Source organism: Etheostoma cragini, chromosome 4, assembly GCF_013103735.1.
Source record: "Etheostoma cragini isolate CJK2018 chromosome 4, CSU_Ecrag_1.0, whole genome shotgun sequence".
NCBI classification, from domain to species: Eukaryota; Metazoa; Chordata; class Actinopteri; order Perciformes; family Percidae; genus Etheostoma; species Etheostoma cragini.
Genome location: NC_048410.1, coordinates 10,020,563 through 10,037,029, shown reverse-complemented (window position 1 = coordinate 10,037,029; position 16,467 = coordinate 10,020,563). Strand labels below are relative to the sequence as shown.

The window sequence follows — 16,467 nt, the reverse complement described above, 5'->3', positions numbered from 1 at the left end:
TTTTGGAAAAAGGCTGCAATGAAACAAAGAGTGAAAAATTTAAAGGGGTCTGAATACTTTCCGTACCCACTGTAGTACCATCCTGAGGTGTGCTTATTAGTTACAAACACAGGAGCTTGAAGTCAGTGTGCTGCTAGCTTCACAACCCTTTTTTGATTGTGGCCCCTTACTTTGCATTATGTCTATAGATGGTGAACCATAAAACTGAATTATATTTTTGTTTGTTTTATTTTTAGGGGCCAGAAGAATAATTATCCAGAAATTCACAAATATTTGCAAAAAAAGAAGGAGGGCAGGAACACCTTTTTTTTCAGCAGAAAAATGTGAGGTAAGTTGTGTTGTATGTATATGTATTGTCTGCTTTCCAATCCAGTTAATCATATTATGACCCACTAGCCTGATGTAATTGCCTAATTTGCAAAAAACAAACAAGGGGAAATGTAAACAGAAAGGGTGGGTTGGATTTTGGATAGTTTAATCTTTCCTAAAAATACATCCAAATTTTGTTTGTAGTCATCACATGCCCATCCCCATTAAATTTTGCTGAAATACTGCGCAGTTTAAATGAGCTACAGTACATACTTATATTACATACACAACCAGCTTTTGGTAGTAGAGTCAGTGAGGGTAGTACAGATCAGTGCAACATGACCAGTATAAAATACTGTAGCTTTACAACCATCAGTAATTTACACTATTCTGAATAATTTAATAATCTTTTGTACAGGACTTTCACCATTTGATCTCCTCCCTCCATTTAAAACCAAAGCTAAATGTGCTGAGTACAACAGAAAGTATGAATGTTGTGAGGGTGTGGATAACAAGTCATCCCCAACTGGGGAACTGTGGTTGAACAACAGTCTCCTCTGAATATGGGAAACTCCAAAGTTTAGAAAAGTGAGTGTGGGATGTAAGTAAATGTTCAGTACCTGATGGAACTGCAGCCAGTCGGCATGACTGTACGTAAAGGTCCCTCCCAGTTCAAGGGTCAGCTGGGAAGCTTCAACTGTCTTGTTGAGGGCTTTCATAGAAGTCACCATGTCCATCTTATAGACAAACATAGACATCAAGGTTAGGCATGAATTAAAAGTACCTCTCATCCCGCATTGAATCAATATAACAAAGGAGTATATGGAAGTGTTTTTGTAATTTCTGACCTGTAAACCAGGCTGTTTTTCAGGTCGAGGACAAGTGTCCTTATCCACCAGCATCACGATACTGTGGACAGCATGGAGAGCTTGCTCCTGTAGCAGATAGTTATTAAGTTAACTACAAAAAATTAAGTCAGAGTATTATTTATTTGAATTCAACATACTAGAACGGTTAAATACAACAGGCCCACAGTGTGTGTCACAGTGTGTTTGATAAAAATGGAGATTGTGCCCCCTGGTGCATTTCTTCACTTTTGACAAAAAACAAACGTTACTCAGTTAAAAATGATGTTACTCTGTGTTTGTGTTTTGTTTATTCAGACACACAATGACTAATCCATCAGTTTCCTTATCTGTAAATTGAGGAACATGACATCTGTCAGCATCTGATGACCTGTGTGAGTGTTTTTTGGGTGAGTGCAGGCATTGTTGATTCAGACTTGTGCATGCAGGTTTGTTGTTTTAACCTGGGCCATCAGCAGAGCTTTGTAGAGGTGAAGCAAAGGAGGCTTCTTCCTGGCATTGATGACCAAAGTCATTCCTAGGTCTCGAACTTCTTTCCTGCCAAAACATTGAAACCTGTTAGGGCACAATGGAACTTCTTCAAGTCATCATGGCCTTTGTGTGATAAGGCTTTTAGGTAAATTTACTTTTTTCACTTCTCAAATCTGTATCAATCTGCAAGCTTGTTACACACACACACACACACACACACACACACACACACACACACACACACACACAGACACACACACACACACACACACAAGCACTCTTCTTCACACATCCTTCTCTACACTTTGACACCTTCACGCCCCCCTCTTAATGGCCTCTTCTTGGGTTACTATTGTTTGAGCCTACATAAGACACAGCTGCTAATTCTAGCAAGGCGCTGCATACCAGACAGTTGGCAGCCAGCCTGACGAGAGACTGTTGAGGTATGGGTCTTCCGTGGGGACAGAAGAAGGCCAAGCTATCTAGAATGTCTCTTTTGAACTTCAAAGACTCCATTAAACCAGTGTCACCATATGACACTGTTAAAGTGTTTGCTATTAGACCTTTAAGGCAGAGTATTGACACTCATTTGACACACAGCACAGGTCAATATTCCTGCCAGCTGATTTTACAGTACTACAGAGGCAGACTTGTTCAGTTCATATATTTGTGATTCTGCATAGAATATAGATGTATTCATTGTAAAACAGTAACTATAAAAAGTAATGTTTTTGTATAGTTACTTTTTATTTTACATCCACACTTATAGTGTGGATGTAAAATAAAAAGTATCACATTATTGAAAGCCTATGCTGAATAAGATATTTCAAATGGTATATGCTTCCCTCTAGTGGTCAGGCCTATTATTACATACCAGCATACATTGAAGCTACCCAATAAGCTATCAGCAACATGTTCATTTGCTGGGCAACTGAGGTGATCACCACCTAATAATGGGCCTCTCAATAACAGATAGTTGGTATGTTTGATTTATTTAATACACAGATATCTAAAAGTCATCACTTTCAGTATACCTTGGTATGGAGTGTAAGTAGAGCAGTAGTTCACAGACATTGTGGGCTGACACAAGAGGGGACATCCAGTCCTTTCTACCTCCATGGATCTCCACCACTGCTCTGCCTGTCCGGTCCCTGCTGCCTGAGGGTTTACAGGACGGAGAAAAAACTTGGTGAAATATAATAGTTTTGGGATGTTTTTTTAAAAGGTGTAAAGAGTAACTTTCAAATTGCTTGCAAGTAAACAATTTAGTTTGGTAATAAATATTATCCAGATTTAACGACAATTTCTATGAAAGTAGAGAATAACATGATTTTGATAGGGAATTTTTGAGATACGGAAATTATACAGAAGAATTTTTGCGTTTTTTGGGGTGATTGCTCAGAAATCAAGTACCTGGCAAGCTAATAATGCCCAGTTCAAGCAGACCACGGATGCCTTTGAAACCTGATTCCTCGATCTGTGGAGACTGAGGAGTACCAGAGCTTGCAGAAGGAAGTTGAACTTGTGGTGGAGATGGCTTTTCTAGCACACAGTGATGGAGTTTGGAGTCTGGTCCATCTGCAGTGGAGGGAGTTTCACTCCTACCTGACTGGGAGTCTGCATGACATTAAAACAAACATTAGTTTGTCCTCCCACAGAAAAAAAAGTAACAAAACCAAAGTAATGTAATTGGCAATTGCAAGAAAATAGTTAAATTATGTGTACTTTATATCTCATAACATGGTTTTATTTAATCCATCAACTGTCTCTGGAAGACGTTCTGCTAAGACAGCACTAGGTCCTTTAAACTTTCAACTTTTGCCAACTTTCTATTCCGGAAATTTCGTAATACTTTGCCCTTTTTTTTACCAATAGCACACACACAGCCGTTTATTATAATCTGTTGCTCAATGCTCTAAGGACCACTGAACATTCCCGCAAAGCATAATGATTGAAAATTAATAAATTAATTAGTTCTTCATCCATAAATCTTAACAGTCCTCGATCAACATGGATGCAGCTGTACAGCTGTGTACAGACAGACTTTAAACATTGAAAAGGGTCTCTCTAACAAAACACCGCATTCTAAGCCTGGCTTTGATTTCAGACATCCTAATTGGCCTCTTCTTAGGGCCAACAAAGCATTGCCTGTGCTCTCTCTTTGCTGCTTTAACAGTCCATGACAAGCCTGTATCCAGGCAAGATCTCAACATACCCCTCTGAGGGCATGAGGGTGCATGCCAGCGGGTGCAGGGGACATAGAAACCTTGGTCTTGCATGTCATGCTGTCTCTCTGCATTAGAGGAATGTTCCGCTCTTTGTTTTTACCCAGTGGGTTCAGACCCTCACTTTCATTGGGGTCCAGCAGGCCATATCCGTTCAGTCCTTTGGTGATGGGAATAACGTGAATGTAGCCTTACTGCCAAAGAACCCAGAGAGCAGCGGGAGACGATCATACTCAAAGCCTGATCTTTGACGTTTTAACCCAAGCTCTTTCCTCTTTCTTCATGATCCCAGTGGATCACATTCCCTGAAGCACGCAAGGTCACAGTCAATTTTCAATCATTCTGTTTGGCGTGAATGTTCAGTAGTCCTTCAAGCATTGAGCAACAGATCATAACAAATGATCCTGTTTGTGTGCAGTAATAACACACTCTGTGTGTGGGTGGGGGGTTAAAAGGGACAAAGGAAAGGAACAGAGAACAAAAGAGTGTAAAAAAATTAGTTTGAGCCTTAATTTGCCTACTCTCCTTACCTCTTTTAGGGGACGTCAGCTTCAGAGTGACCTGATCCAAAGCTTCATCTTTCTTACACTGCATTATGCTGGTGATTGTTTTAGGGCAGATATCACTGTGGCTCCTGTTGTTGAGTTTATAGAGAAGTGGACTCCCTTTAGAAGTCTCTGACACAGTGGACAGAGACCTGGCCTTAACTTTGTGTTTTCCTGATGGTTTTACAACTTCCACTTGCTGATGGGGTTTAATGTCACTGTCTGATCCCAGAAACTCACTAGCATAATGTCCTGATTGTTGGGAAATAAGTTTCATCTGCACTTTGTGACTATGGCTTAAACCAGGGGTTGATTTCAAAATAATGGGTGATTCCTTCATTAGGTTTTCAGATTCAGAACTTGTACGAAGGTCTTTCTGGTGAGACACAAAGTTTTCTGGTGTTGGCTCATAGGAGTGTCTGCATTGACATAGCTTGTTACTTATCACAGGTTTATTACAGTGGTTACAAAAGTTTCTGAGTTTGTCTCTTTGAGCTTCAAATGCACCCTTGAATCTCAAATCTCCCTCTTCACAAAGGCTGACTTCCTCCAGGGCAGCCAGGAGGTCTACACTCCCCCTCTCAAAAGCGACTGGGTTTCTCAGTGCTGCCACATACGAGTCTCTGTACCTACACTTCAAGTCTTGCTCAGTGGGCTCATGCCCCAACTTTCTCTGGCTGCATGGCATACAAGGCTCCTCTGCACACTGAAGTGTGTGTCCACAAGGAACAATATTCCCAAGCGGTACTGGTGGCGGTGGTCTGACAGGTTTGAACGAAACTGAATTGGGTGGTTTTGGATGGCCGCCTCTCTGTTTATCCTCAAACTCCTTCCCTTTGGCGATATCCACCAGGTCTACATAGTCACCCTCAATCTCTCGATGGTTGCAACTGTCCCAGGTATTAGGAGAAACCCAACCCACAGGTTTCACCAAAGGTCTGGAGCGTGATTTGGGGGTTCGTCTTTCATAATCCATTTTGACAAGTTTGGAAGAACAGTCCACAGGTCTCAAAGATGCAGACATTCTGTCTTTTGCAGGAAGACAAATGGCTTCCATCGGGAGGGTGGAGGAGTTAAAATGAGAGGGGACTGAGATCTGTTTTGGCTCAGGAGGTGCTTCCCGATAAGTGGGCAAGATCTTAGGCTTGTCTAAAAACTGTGGGATGGCTATTTCAGCCCAGGGCAATTTGATTACTCCTTGATCTGTGCAAAGCAAGCAGCGTGACAGAAGAATTCCATGGCGTCCTTCATTGATGTCGTGCAGCCATTCCTCACTAAAGATGCAGGGGTAGGAAGTCTCAGGGACGGGGGTCTCCTCCACTTCCCAACAACCCTCCTCCAGAAGACTCTTGAGGACAATGCGAGCCGCTTGGTCCCCGAAAGGTTCCACCTGTAGATAGAAGTCTCCGGGACGAAGCAGCAAAGGGTTCACAGGTGCTAACTGGATGACGGTTTTGTCATGGAGACACAGAGGCCAGCCCTCACAGCGGAAAACCACATCAGAGTACCCAGCCTGAAAAAACAAAAGTAGTTTTTAATGTAGTTTTGGTTTAATCAGCTCTTGATTCTAGTTTCATTGATGTGTTTCCTCTCCGCAATGTCTTTGCAGTTTTACTTTGCTTCCCATTTTAAAATATCAGTAATCTACAGTACATTTGTCAGACTATACTGTTAAATAAAATTTATTACAGAGGTTACAGAGTTATCTCACTTGCGTTTCTGTGTTTGTTTACACTGTATACTGTACAACACAGTATAAACAAGGTAAGGTGTAGCTTAAAAATATATTATGGTTTAAGATAAACTTTATCTATGGAATACATAGGCAACTGCGCCATAACCAACCACCACAAACTGCATATAAATGGACAGTGGAGAGTGCTCGTATAAGTACAATGTCAATGGGCCTCATCCGGAGCCTTAGTAATTTCAAAACAATATGGATAGAGAAACTGCAACAACACAAAAGTTAATGTTAATGTATTGTATGTCAGTCTAATTATTATTCTTTGTCTTACATCTACTTTTGGAACTACAGTTCCCATAATTTGGGGGCTTGTGGTATGTAAACAGGAAGTATGATGTCAGCATGGAGTTAGTGATATACCCTGTAGGCTAAACTTGAGCACTCTATATATTATGTCTGTGTGTTTTGTTATTGCAGAATACAGAGAGAGCAGAGGAAAAAAAGAGCATACGTATCCACTGAGATATCCAGTATTGATACTCACACATGCTGCCTGTTGGACACTCTCCAGCAGGTGTTTGGAGGGGATGAGAAAGTCCAGCAGACACTGTAATGCATCACCGTGGTAACGTTCCTCAATGGTGCGGAACAGCTGGCTGAGGACGATGGGCGCTGTGGCCTCAAAAGGCGGGAAGAGGGCAGAGAGTGCACCCTGGATGGACGAGTCCAGAGATTCTGGGTTCTGGAAAACAAGACGAGGTGGTAGTCAGTGAGATGAGCTTTGTGGAATAATATTTTTAATATGTATATAGACTGTGATATTCTAGCTCAAGTTTTGGCCAGGACACATCTACCAGCAACTACACAACATTAAAAAAGACAATAAATCAAAGGAAAGTGCACATGCATATGATAGTTTGGCTTTATCACAAACTGTCTCTGTTGTAGAAAGAGATCAATACTATGTTAAAGCATCATTTCGTGATTGTGAGGCATCTAATACTCTGGGACCTCATTTTGTTTCAAAACCACATGAACTCAACCAAACCCTAAAACTAGGATTGCAGAGATTAAAAAAAAAACTTTACAAGAAAGTAAAAAAAGTACAGAAAAACACTGCTGTGCATATAATGAAGGTTATCAGAACATCAATGCCATTGCATAAATAAAGGAGCAGTGTGATCGGCACATTACTTTCAAATGACAATTGACCTTTCAACCAAGGCACACAAATCCTAAAAAAAAAAACCTTCAGGCTTAATAAAATCTTTCATTACAGTCTGACTTGTCCATATAATTAAAACAGCTGTCTTTAAACCAAAATCCAGGCTAATACTACTGAAGGTGGTTTTTATTAGATTGGGTAAACCCCTCCCACTCTACCGGCGATTTGATTTCGCTCTGCAACTCAGTCTGGAAACCTGCCCGTTTAATTCTCCTGCTTTGGCAGGTTTAACATGATGACGCTAGAGAAGCGACCAAGCCGCTTCTTGTTAACATTCAACATAGAGGCCATCAAACGCCACCGAAGTGCAGCAACCCATTGATGCCACTTTTGCTTCAAAACGACTATCCAATTGCGTACAGTCATTTGAACTATGCCCATTGGTCACGCCTCTTGTGCCGAGAAAATACAGAGCAAACCCCCCAGCCCAATGCTCAATCTCAAATCTATTGAGCTTTTCTTAGTCTGGTAATAGCCAGACTAGGTTTTAATGTTATTACAGTGGCTTTTTTTCATCTCATGGCTTGGTGTACTGTGCAAGTTTGGGTCAAACGTGTGTGAAAATGAGTGTGTAGTGTGGACCACACATTTGAAGAAGGTGCACATGGCCAGAATGTGTCAAGGACAAATGCTCTGCAAATGCAAAATTACAGGACAAATATTTTTCTTGGCTTTTTGCCCTTCCCTGTGCTCGTTTGGAATCCCTGAAAGAGTATGGGTTCGGTTTTAAAGTCAGAAGAAGAAAAAGTGATGAACTTCTCTTTGTGAGTGCACTTATAGTATTGGTTTAATGAATTATTGCTGGACCTACCTGTATAAGTGAAAGGCAATATTATCTCTAATAAACTCCAACCTGCAGCAAAAGATCAAATTCACAAAAATCTGAAAAAATACAAACAATTCCATCCACTTAACAAAAGGTTCATGATCTATAGGGGATCAGGAGGGTTATTTGGGTTGAGCCAAATCAAAAGCATCTCAACTTATCTGGAGATGATTAAGTCTGTCCTGCATGAGTTTGTGGAACGTCTTTCATGTCTGGCCAGGATATGCTTCATTTAAACAAGTATATTTGCAGCAGACCAGGGTCAGCGTCTGATCTTCTTCATAGTGACAGGAAGAAGCAAAGCAGACCAAAGACATGCATATACAGTAAAGATGCAACAGTTTGACACAATTTTCTGTCAAGAGGCACCCTTGGTGCTAGTGTTTACTGCATATACCAATGTCTGTATTGGATATTCTGCTAGCACAAGCTGTGCCATGGGTGAGGTCCAGCTAAACACAGAGAAACTTGTAAAGATGAAAGGAAGCCACCTTTAAATCATTTTTGGTGAACCAACCGGACAGCATGTAAGGGCTGTCAACATATAATTTAACATGTTTTTTTTAATGTCGTTTTGTGTTTTTTAAGCACCAGGGGGTGTGATTATCCGTACAAAAACTTCATGGCAATACAGAAAATAGTTGTTGAGACATTTTAAAAAAAAAAGCAAAATTGTGACCCTCCTGATGACATTATTGGAAGTGTCAGGGGATCACCAAAAGCATGAGGGTACATGGCCCCGTAACCATGAATGTCTATACAAACTTTCTAGGCATCAATCTCTCTACATAAATGTATTTTTTATATACTAGATAAATGTGTTTACCGTAATACACAGTACATCCAACAGTGTTGTCTGGTGTTGAATAGATGGATACAATACTTTGAAATTGTGATTTGCTTTCTCATTTAGCACCTGTAGAGTGCTTTACGATGTAAAATTGTCTTCTTTCATTCACAAGCAGTGCAGCCGAACTGTCTTTGTAATAAAAAAGAAAATGAATAACATTCACCTTGAGTTATAAATAAGGACTTGATATTTTCCCTGCATCTGGACAGGACGCAGCCACTAACCACAGCAGGTGTGCTATTTACACAATCAGTTCACAGTATCCCTGCTGTGTCAATCTCCCAGAATCACAAAGGAGTCTGTTTTTGTCCCCCACCTCATTTAGCTTGATGGCCTAACCAAGACCAGAGACCAGCCCAGGACAAACACAAGTGCAGCAGCTTCAAAGACCTCACACTGGGACTCTTCTGACTGCTTGGCTAACGGATGCTTGTGTGAGCACCTTGGACAGTCATGAAACATTGGTAACAAAGGTCATGAAGTAGTTTCATGATTCATTGAATAATTCAGTGACTCATTCAACTTTGATTATACTACTCACTTTAATGTTTGTATAGCTACAACGTCTGTATTGTGCATTTAGACACACAGTGGTTTTGTTCAAACGAAGTGTCTGAAATAAAAAACAGAATTAAATGTGCAATGCTGAATGTAAGTCAGTATCAATATTTGACCACTAATGTTTAGTCTTTGTATCACTTGTAGACATTGTATGTCCTCAGTAGAAAAGAATGCTTCCTTTTTCTGATTGTGCACATCTGTCACAACAGATTAGGAAATGGAGAACACAATACCTTAGAGGCTGGCTCTTGACTGGTAATGCATCACAGCTGTTTAAGACTGACTGCAGCCATTCAATTTTGTGTTGTACTGAATTTCTCAAAGCTAACGATACACCTGAGGTCATATCTAATATGACATAGCTCTGAAGTTACTGTTCAGGGCTGGAACGTTCGATTTCCCTACGTGTAAGTTTTATTTGAGGTTAAGTGGAGATTCATATTGATGATTCTACAACATTATTAGTGTGTCAACTCTTCTGTAGCTTGACTTTAAATCAATCATTCACTGTAATTTCACCTTAAACAAAAATATTAGTACTGTAAAAAATTACTTCAAAAATCATTTGAGATTTAAACCTGTTTTTGTTAACACTCTGGCTAAAATGACAAAACCTGTGCCTGGATAAACTTCTTCTCAAAAAAAGAAGGTTAAATGCATGAGACTGGAACTCTACTCTGTGGGTGGTTTGGCGAGTGATATTCATATGAGTGAGACCCTCTTGAGATTTTACTACGCACCGCTCAGCTAGACCCGGTTCAGATAGGCTAGTCAGCCATATGAACGGAGAGAAGGGAGGTTCTTCTGTATCTTATTACATCTGACAAACTGCCAGACAACATGCCAGACAGGCCTGAACTGTGAAAGATTCAGTAGGAATTATTATTAGTCAAAGCTGGTTTGTGTCCTGAGTATAGGTGCAGCTGGTTTGGTATTTGAAGAAAACATTAATTTAATCATAATCATAAGTTAGCTAAGTATTTGCAGAACTTTATGTACATTATTCACAGCCTGTCAGTGGACTACACAGAGTCATGCATGTGACACCCTTATATATTTTAAAATATTCAGTGTCTGCAGTTGGTACATTAAAAACACACATGGAAAATCAAGTTACTTCATCTTCTGTAGTCCTCATGATAAGGATTTTCTCATTCTGTGTGTTGTGCGGATCATACTGACTAACATGTCCTTTACTTTTACAAGATATTTGATCGTTTTCTCCCAATATCCCAGCTGTCCCAGTTTATAGTAGCAATAGAGGGTTAGTTTGGGCACTGAGGTGAAGAACCACATGAAAAGGTGCCAACACATATTCTCAATAAGGTATTTTACTCCAAAAATCAGCCAGCCAGAAGAGTTTAATCAAGCTTAAATCCTGAACCTTTATCTTGGCCTGCAGAGACAGTTGGGTTTGATCGATGCCCAACTGACCACCACATTCTGCAGCCGCTGCCTCCTCAAAAAAATTCAACACAAGGGGATTCCCTCTCTGCCCATTATTGGCCAGTGCAGGCTGTGATGCATCTAGAAATAGCTTCAGTCTCCAACAAAGATCATTGTTTGACCTGAATTGGCATGCTCGTGTGGACAACAGGCATCTCTCTTTGTCTTGTCCGCCCGTCAGGCCCCCAGGGAGTTTTCGCAATGTTGAGCATTAACCAGATAATTACAAGTTTTCCCCAGTTGCCTTGGGCTTTGGCTTAAGAAAGTCAGGACCCAGATTTAAGCCTTAGTAAAAACAAGATGTCAAGGTATGTAATGCACATTGTATGTGCAGCGTATGTGTCAAGATTAGAGTAGGTAAGCTGACCAGAATGTTATCCTAAAGAATAACTTCAGCTAAATGGACGCAGCTCCTGTCACGACACGCTGAATCGATTTGTTGATGTCTCTGTTGAGACATCAACAAGTTGAGTGGTCATCACATTTGCTTGACAAACGAGCTGTCATCGCAACTCCAGGCTAAACCAAAAATGTAAGAAGAAGTCACAGTTGAGAGAAAACCTTCCAGTATGCCGAAGACTGCCTGAATTCTGCGTGTTTGGACATGCAGATGTTTCCAAGAGTTTCAGGTGACACACCACTAACTCAGCCATAACATCAGCCAAACAAAATGGGCACAGAGGGCTGATGGGATACAACATAAAACTACAAGAAATATTATCATGGGAAGAAGAAAGGGTCATTTGCATCTTCTAGACTACAATTACTGGATTCACACTTAACCTTAAAATGTGAAGAGTCTCAGAGCAATCATAATCAACATAACAGTCTTAGTCAAATCCTAATAAAAAACAACATGTTGCTGGTCTTTCTTAGGTATTCTCTATCCTTCTCCACTTTTTCATCCGTTAACATTTGGTATCTCTTAGTTGGCGGTGAGACAGTTCTGTCTTTGTGTATGATCCACTCTTGTTAAACTTAGCAGATAGGCACCCATTTAGTTGAGCCATCTTAAATCCTTTTTACAAAAAGATCCCTACGAGACAAAACCCCTACTTTCTTTCTTTCTTTCTTTGAGTTACCGGTGCCTTGAGTAAACATGGTGTGGGTTTGCTATCAGACCTTTAATCCAGCAGGGTTCCTATCATTCACTCATGTTGTAGTTTTTAAGAACCCAAGCATGTTAGTAGAGTGAAGAGGCCACATTAATAACATGAAACATATTTGTTTATCTCATATTCCATGAGATTCAAGATAGTAAAAATCAGCAAGTTTCTACAGTAGACAACTCTGAGGGTGAGCTGAGATTTGATTTCACATGTGACTGTATCCTGCAAACAATGAACAATGAATGTCTTGTAATATTCTACCATGTAACTTGGAAGTCTCAAAACAAAACTGCTGAAAAGAGCTGTACTTTACCATCTTGTAGGACAATCAACCAAGTGTGTCATCTCTTTTGAAATAAAAAACGGACCCAGCTTCACCCTTTTACGTGCTCTGACATACAACTAAAATTTAACATGCTGACTTTTTTCTTCTTCTAGAATGTCTCCGTAATGGATTAATAATGAACCACTCCCATTAAACAGAACACAAATAAAGTCTCCTGGATCTCAACTCATTTCCCAAAGCTTGCATTCTGGCAAAATATAAAGAAATACAATTCTTAACTGTTTATTTTTGGAGGCTGTAAGACACCATAATAGCTTCCATATTCCACCTCACATTGTTAAAATGGCCAATAAAAAAAGAGATTAATAATACAAGCAAAGAAAGGCCTATTGAAATCCATTTAGCCATAACACAAGAGATTTGTTAGTTGATCCGTGTTTATAAGGAGTGTATTAAAACACAGACATCTGCTGCTCTTCATTCCTTAGCTTTGCCAAATTTTCTGTCTGTCCAAACTAGTTCACAACTCCACACAGAGCTAAACAGAGAACAGCAAACTACATGCCATCCAAATTAAAGGTCTTATTCTTCAGCAAATGTTGGCTCATCACCGTCACACAGGGTGTCACCTCAGATTTGCCCAACAGATCTAAAGTTGTTCAACTCGTGGAATTAAAGCAAGCAAAACCTGATTTGTATGCGATGTGTCATGATCACTGAACCAGCTATAATACAAGTGTTATCTGTTAAATAATTGGGCTCAAACTGCTTAACATGGCAGATATCTGTAATTATAGATATCTTAACAGTTTATTGTATAGATTGTACCCGTATTTGGCAAAGTCACAGCAAGGGAAGCAGTGAGCAGGAAGTATTGTTTGTCTGCCAAAGGGAGTACAGACAACAGTATTGTAAAGATGTGATGACTTGTTATAGGCAGGGGAGGGAGCTACTGATGATTGTCTGTCCCATGGCTGTTGAAGAGAGAGACACAGCTGTGACCCTTTAAAGCTAGGACAGTACATGTGATGCCAGCCAATCAAAATCTAGATGCTCTCAAACAGCGTGTCTACAGTGTTTCCAACAGATAATAGATTAAGGTATGTGCATGCATGCTTTAAAGTGAGTGGTAAAAAAAAATGCATTGTGACTGATGAGCATATCTGACTGATGATATGGAGCAGGTACAGGAAAGTATGTGAAAGTCTGTTGCTGTCATCAAGAGACTTAAAGCTGCTATAAGAAATATCTTTATATAAACAGTGTGTGTTAAAGTTGGTCACTTGTTATGAGAATTATCCCTCAACTCTGCGGTTTTCTTTGGCTCTCCTGAGCGTTTTAGTGTCTTACAGCTTCTGGTTTTGGTTTTACCCTTCGCAGTTAGGAGCAAAAAGAAAACAAATGTTCACCCACTTCACACTACCTATTTAGCACCAAACAGCAGAAAGGCATTGAGCATTTAGCAGCTAAAGAGCCTGATATTTCTTCCCAGGAGTTAGTGAAGCGCAAAGCAGAGCTAAAAGGAAAGTGTAATGTTGGACTGAAATATGTTAGTTGGACACAAACACCTGATGATTGCTGATGTTGCTGTGTGTCTGCTTGATGTAAATAGGCAAGGTTTAAAAGGATCATCTTATTGTTATGAAAAACATAATCTAACATGCATGTTTTGCCTTGTAAATGCGAAATGCACCATTGTTCACTTGCTCTTCTAAATTAATCATTTGCTAATAACAATAGATATTTTTACTAGTTTGGACAAATCACAGAAAAAACACTACCCTTAAACTAAATATGTTTTGGTGAGATGAGAGCATATCAAAAACCCAGCAGCAAATCTCTGGCTTTGCTGATTTGCATTAACTTTGAATAGACTTTGAATTCTGTAACAGACACTAACACTTCAAATGCTACCTACGGCATCGCCATGTTTAATGTTCAATGAATGAAACACAGGCTGCTGTTACACCTTAAAAAGAAAGGGTTTGACCTTGCTGGTTAATGAATGACTCTTGGCTGTACTTCCAACTGTCACACAGTTACTCCTGTAAAGGCAAATACAAATCGCACTAGAAACCTGGGGCTCTGGTTGATATATTATTGCTTGTTTACCCAAGATTGAAACTCCTGGTCATGCAGGGTGCAGTAATCTAATAATTTAGACTGTGCCGGCTCATGACTGGAAGTTGGAGGATGGTCACCGAAGATGTCATGAGTCAAACAATAAGTAAATCAAACAGTTGTGGCTGTTAGAGCTGGTCAAACACGTGCTGTGGATGTGAAATTAGGACAAAGTACTCTTCAGTGGTGGCAACGACGAGCAGCCAAATCTGGACTTCTTAAAACATCCTTCCATGCTACTCTCTGTGAAGCTCTCATTTATCTGGCATACTTAGACAGATGTGAAGGGTCTGACTGATTTCCATATAAAGAAGAAATGTAGATTGAATAAATAGAAAGTTGAATATAGGAGAATCTAATTGTGCATCATTATGATCTTTTTCTAACCCTCGCTATGTATGTGCATTTACTTGACAATTTTCACCGCAACAACAACCAGTAAATAAAAGTTCAAAGACTCCACATCCTCCCACAACCCATCATCAAACATGTTCCCTTCTTGTGGCTCATTCTTTGTCATTAATTAGTTTCTGTTGTGACCGGGATTAAACTAGTCCTCTCCAGTTGTAAAAAGCCCTGTGATTTCAGCTTTTGAAAGTGCCAAACGCTAAACTGGAGAATGACTTTATTGAGCATGCAAAACAGTCAAATAATGTATACCCCAAAACACTCTCCACTCACTGAAGTATGTTTGCCACCCACATCAATTAAGTTTTAATCAAAGGACTTAAAGATTCCAAACAAAAGACAATGGGTTCCTCTCTGTCTCTCTCTCTTTGTCAGTGTGCACACACTTAAACAGCTTGAGATTCCGTTGATGTGAACCAGTCCCACCAACTGGGCTCAGGATAACAAAAAACTTTAAAGAGTGCAGTTACATTAGTATTGTGCTGCCTTTGTATGTCACAAAGATAAGGTTTCATAAAATAAGAACAAATAATGTGCATCACTGCTGTGCACAGTATCAAACAGAAAGAAAAGGTTGCTAAAAGCATAGAAAATGCATTTGTTACAACATATCAGGCTTCCAAAATTTCAGTCACACGTAACTGGCAAAGCTGCAGAGAGAAACAAAGTCACTTGTCCAAACCAGAGTCTCACACTCTCAGTTACTGGGTCAGTGGAGCACTTTAACTCTTAAACAAGGAAGGAACAATAGACAAAAATTACAATTAGGAGTAAAACTTATGCTAATGTGATGTTACTTTACCATCTTTGCAGAAGTTTTTCCTCTATCAGGAAGAAAGTATTTTCATTTTTGGTCCTGAAAATCCTTTGCAGACAGCCTCCCTGGGCTCTGTGCTGAGAGTCTTGCCATGTTTACAGTATCAACAACAGAAGTTGACAGAAGTACGTCCACATGACAGTCAGTTGTCTTGATCAAAAATTAATCAAAGTCACTTTCATTCTTCATAGACTATCCTCAAGTCTGAGTCCATCCATCTTTATCTGTTCATCCGAGTCTGAGTGTGTAGCACAAAGAGCAGCAAATTGTAAGGCTGCCTGTTGATCCTGTAGCTTCACTTCTCTTTCGCTTCTCTGGCTACTCTTAGTGTTTGGGGTGAGAGAGAGAGAGAGTGAGAGAGAGAGAGAGAGAGAGAGAGAGAAGGAGGGAGTAAGAGAGTTTGTAAGAGGGGGAGGAGAAAGGCTTTCTCTTTCAGAGGAAATCCCCCTCCAGGCTTTTCAGAGTTTCTTCGCTCTCTCTCTCTCTCTCTCTCTCTCTCTCTCTGAAACACACACAGACTTTATCACATACCTAAGCACACCCACAGACACAATATGCCACAGATGGATACACAAAACCATGCCAGTCTGCACAGAGACACTCACTGAATGTGTGTGTTACTGTGTGTAATGTAAGCATTTAAACATTCCCACATCCTACTTTGTCATGATGTAAACACACGGATGCATGCACTTTCCTTATGCCCGGCATCAGA

At 40.1% G+C, this 16,467-nt stretch overlaps 1 protein-coding gene across 1 annotated transcript in view; it reads right to left on the bottom strand.

The window, feature by feature from the left end:
* LOC117943216 (pleckstrin homology domain-containing family G member 4B-like) overlaps positions 1-15,968 on the bottom strand; it is a 26,803-nt gene extending 10,835 nt beyond the window's left edge. The window contains exons 1-8 of the mRNA XM_034869196.1: positions 15,738-15,968; positions 6,648-6,845; positions 4,402-5,929; positions 3,060-3,263; positions 2,681-2,804; positions 1,619-1,712; positions 1,158-1,244; positions 930-1,046 (exon numbers count right to left, since the gene is read on the bottom strand). Of these exons, the coding sequence (XP_034725087.1) occupies positions 930-1,046; positions 1,158-1,244; positions 1,619-1,712; positions 2,681-2,804; positions 3,060-3,263; positions 4,402-5,929; positions 6,648-6,845; positions 15,738-15,740 (2,355 nt within the window). The 5' untranslated portion in view covers positions 15,741-15,968. The remainder of the gene's footprint in view (positions 1-929; positions 1,047-1,157; positions 1,245-1,618; positions 1,713-2,680; positions 2,805-3,059; positions 3,264-4,401; positions 5,930-6,647; positions 6,846-15,737) is intronic.
* Between the last annotated feature and the right edge of the window lie 499 nt (positions 15,969-16,467).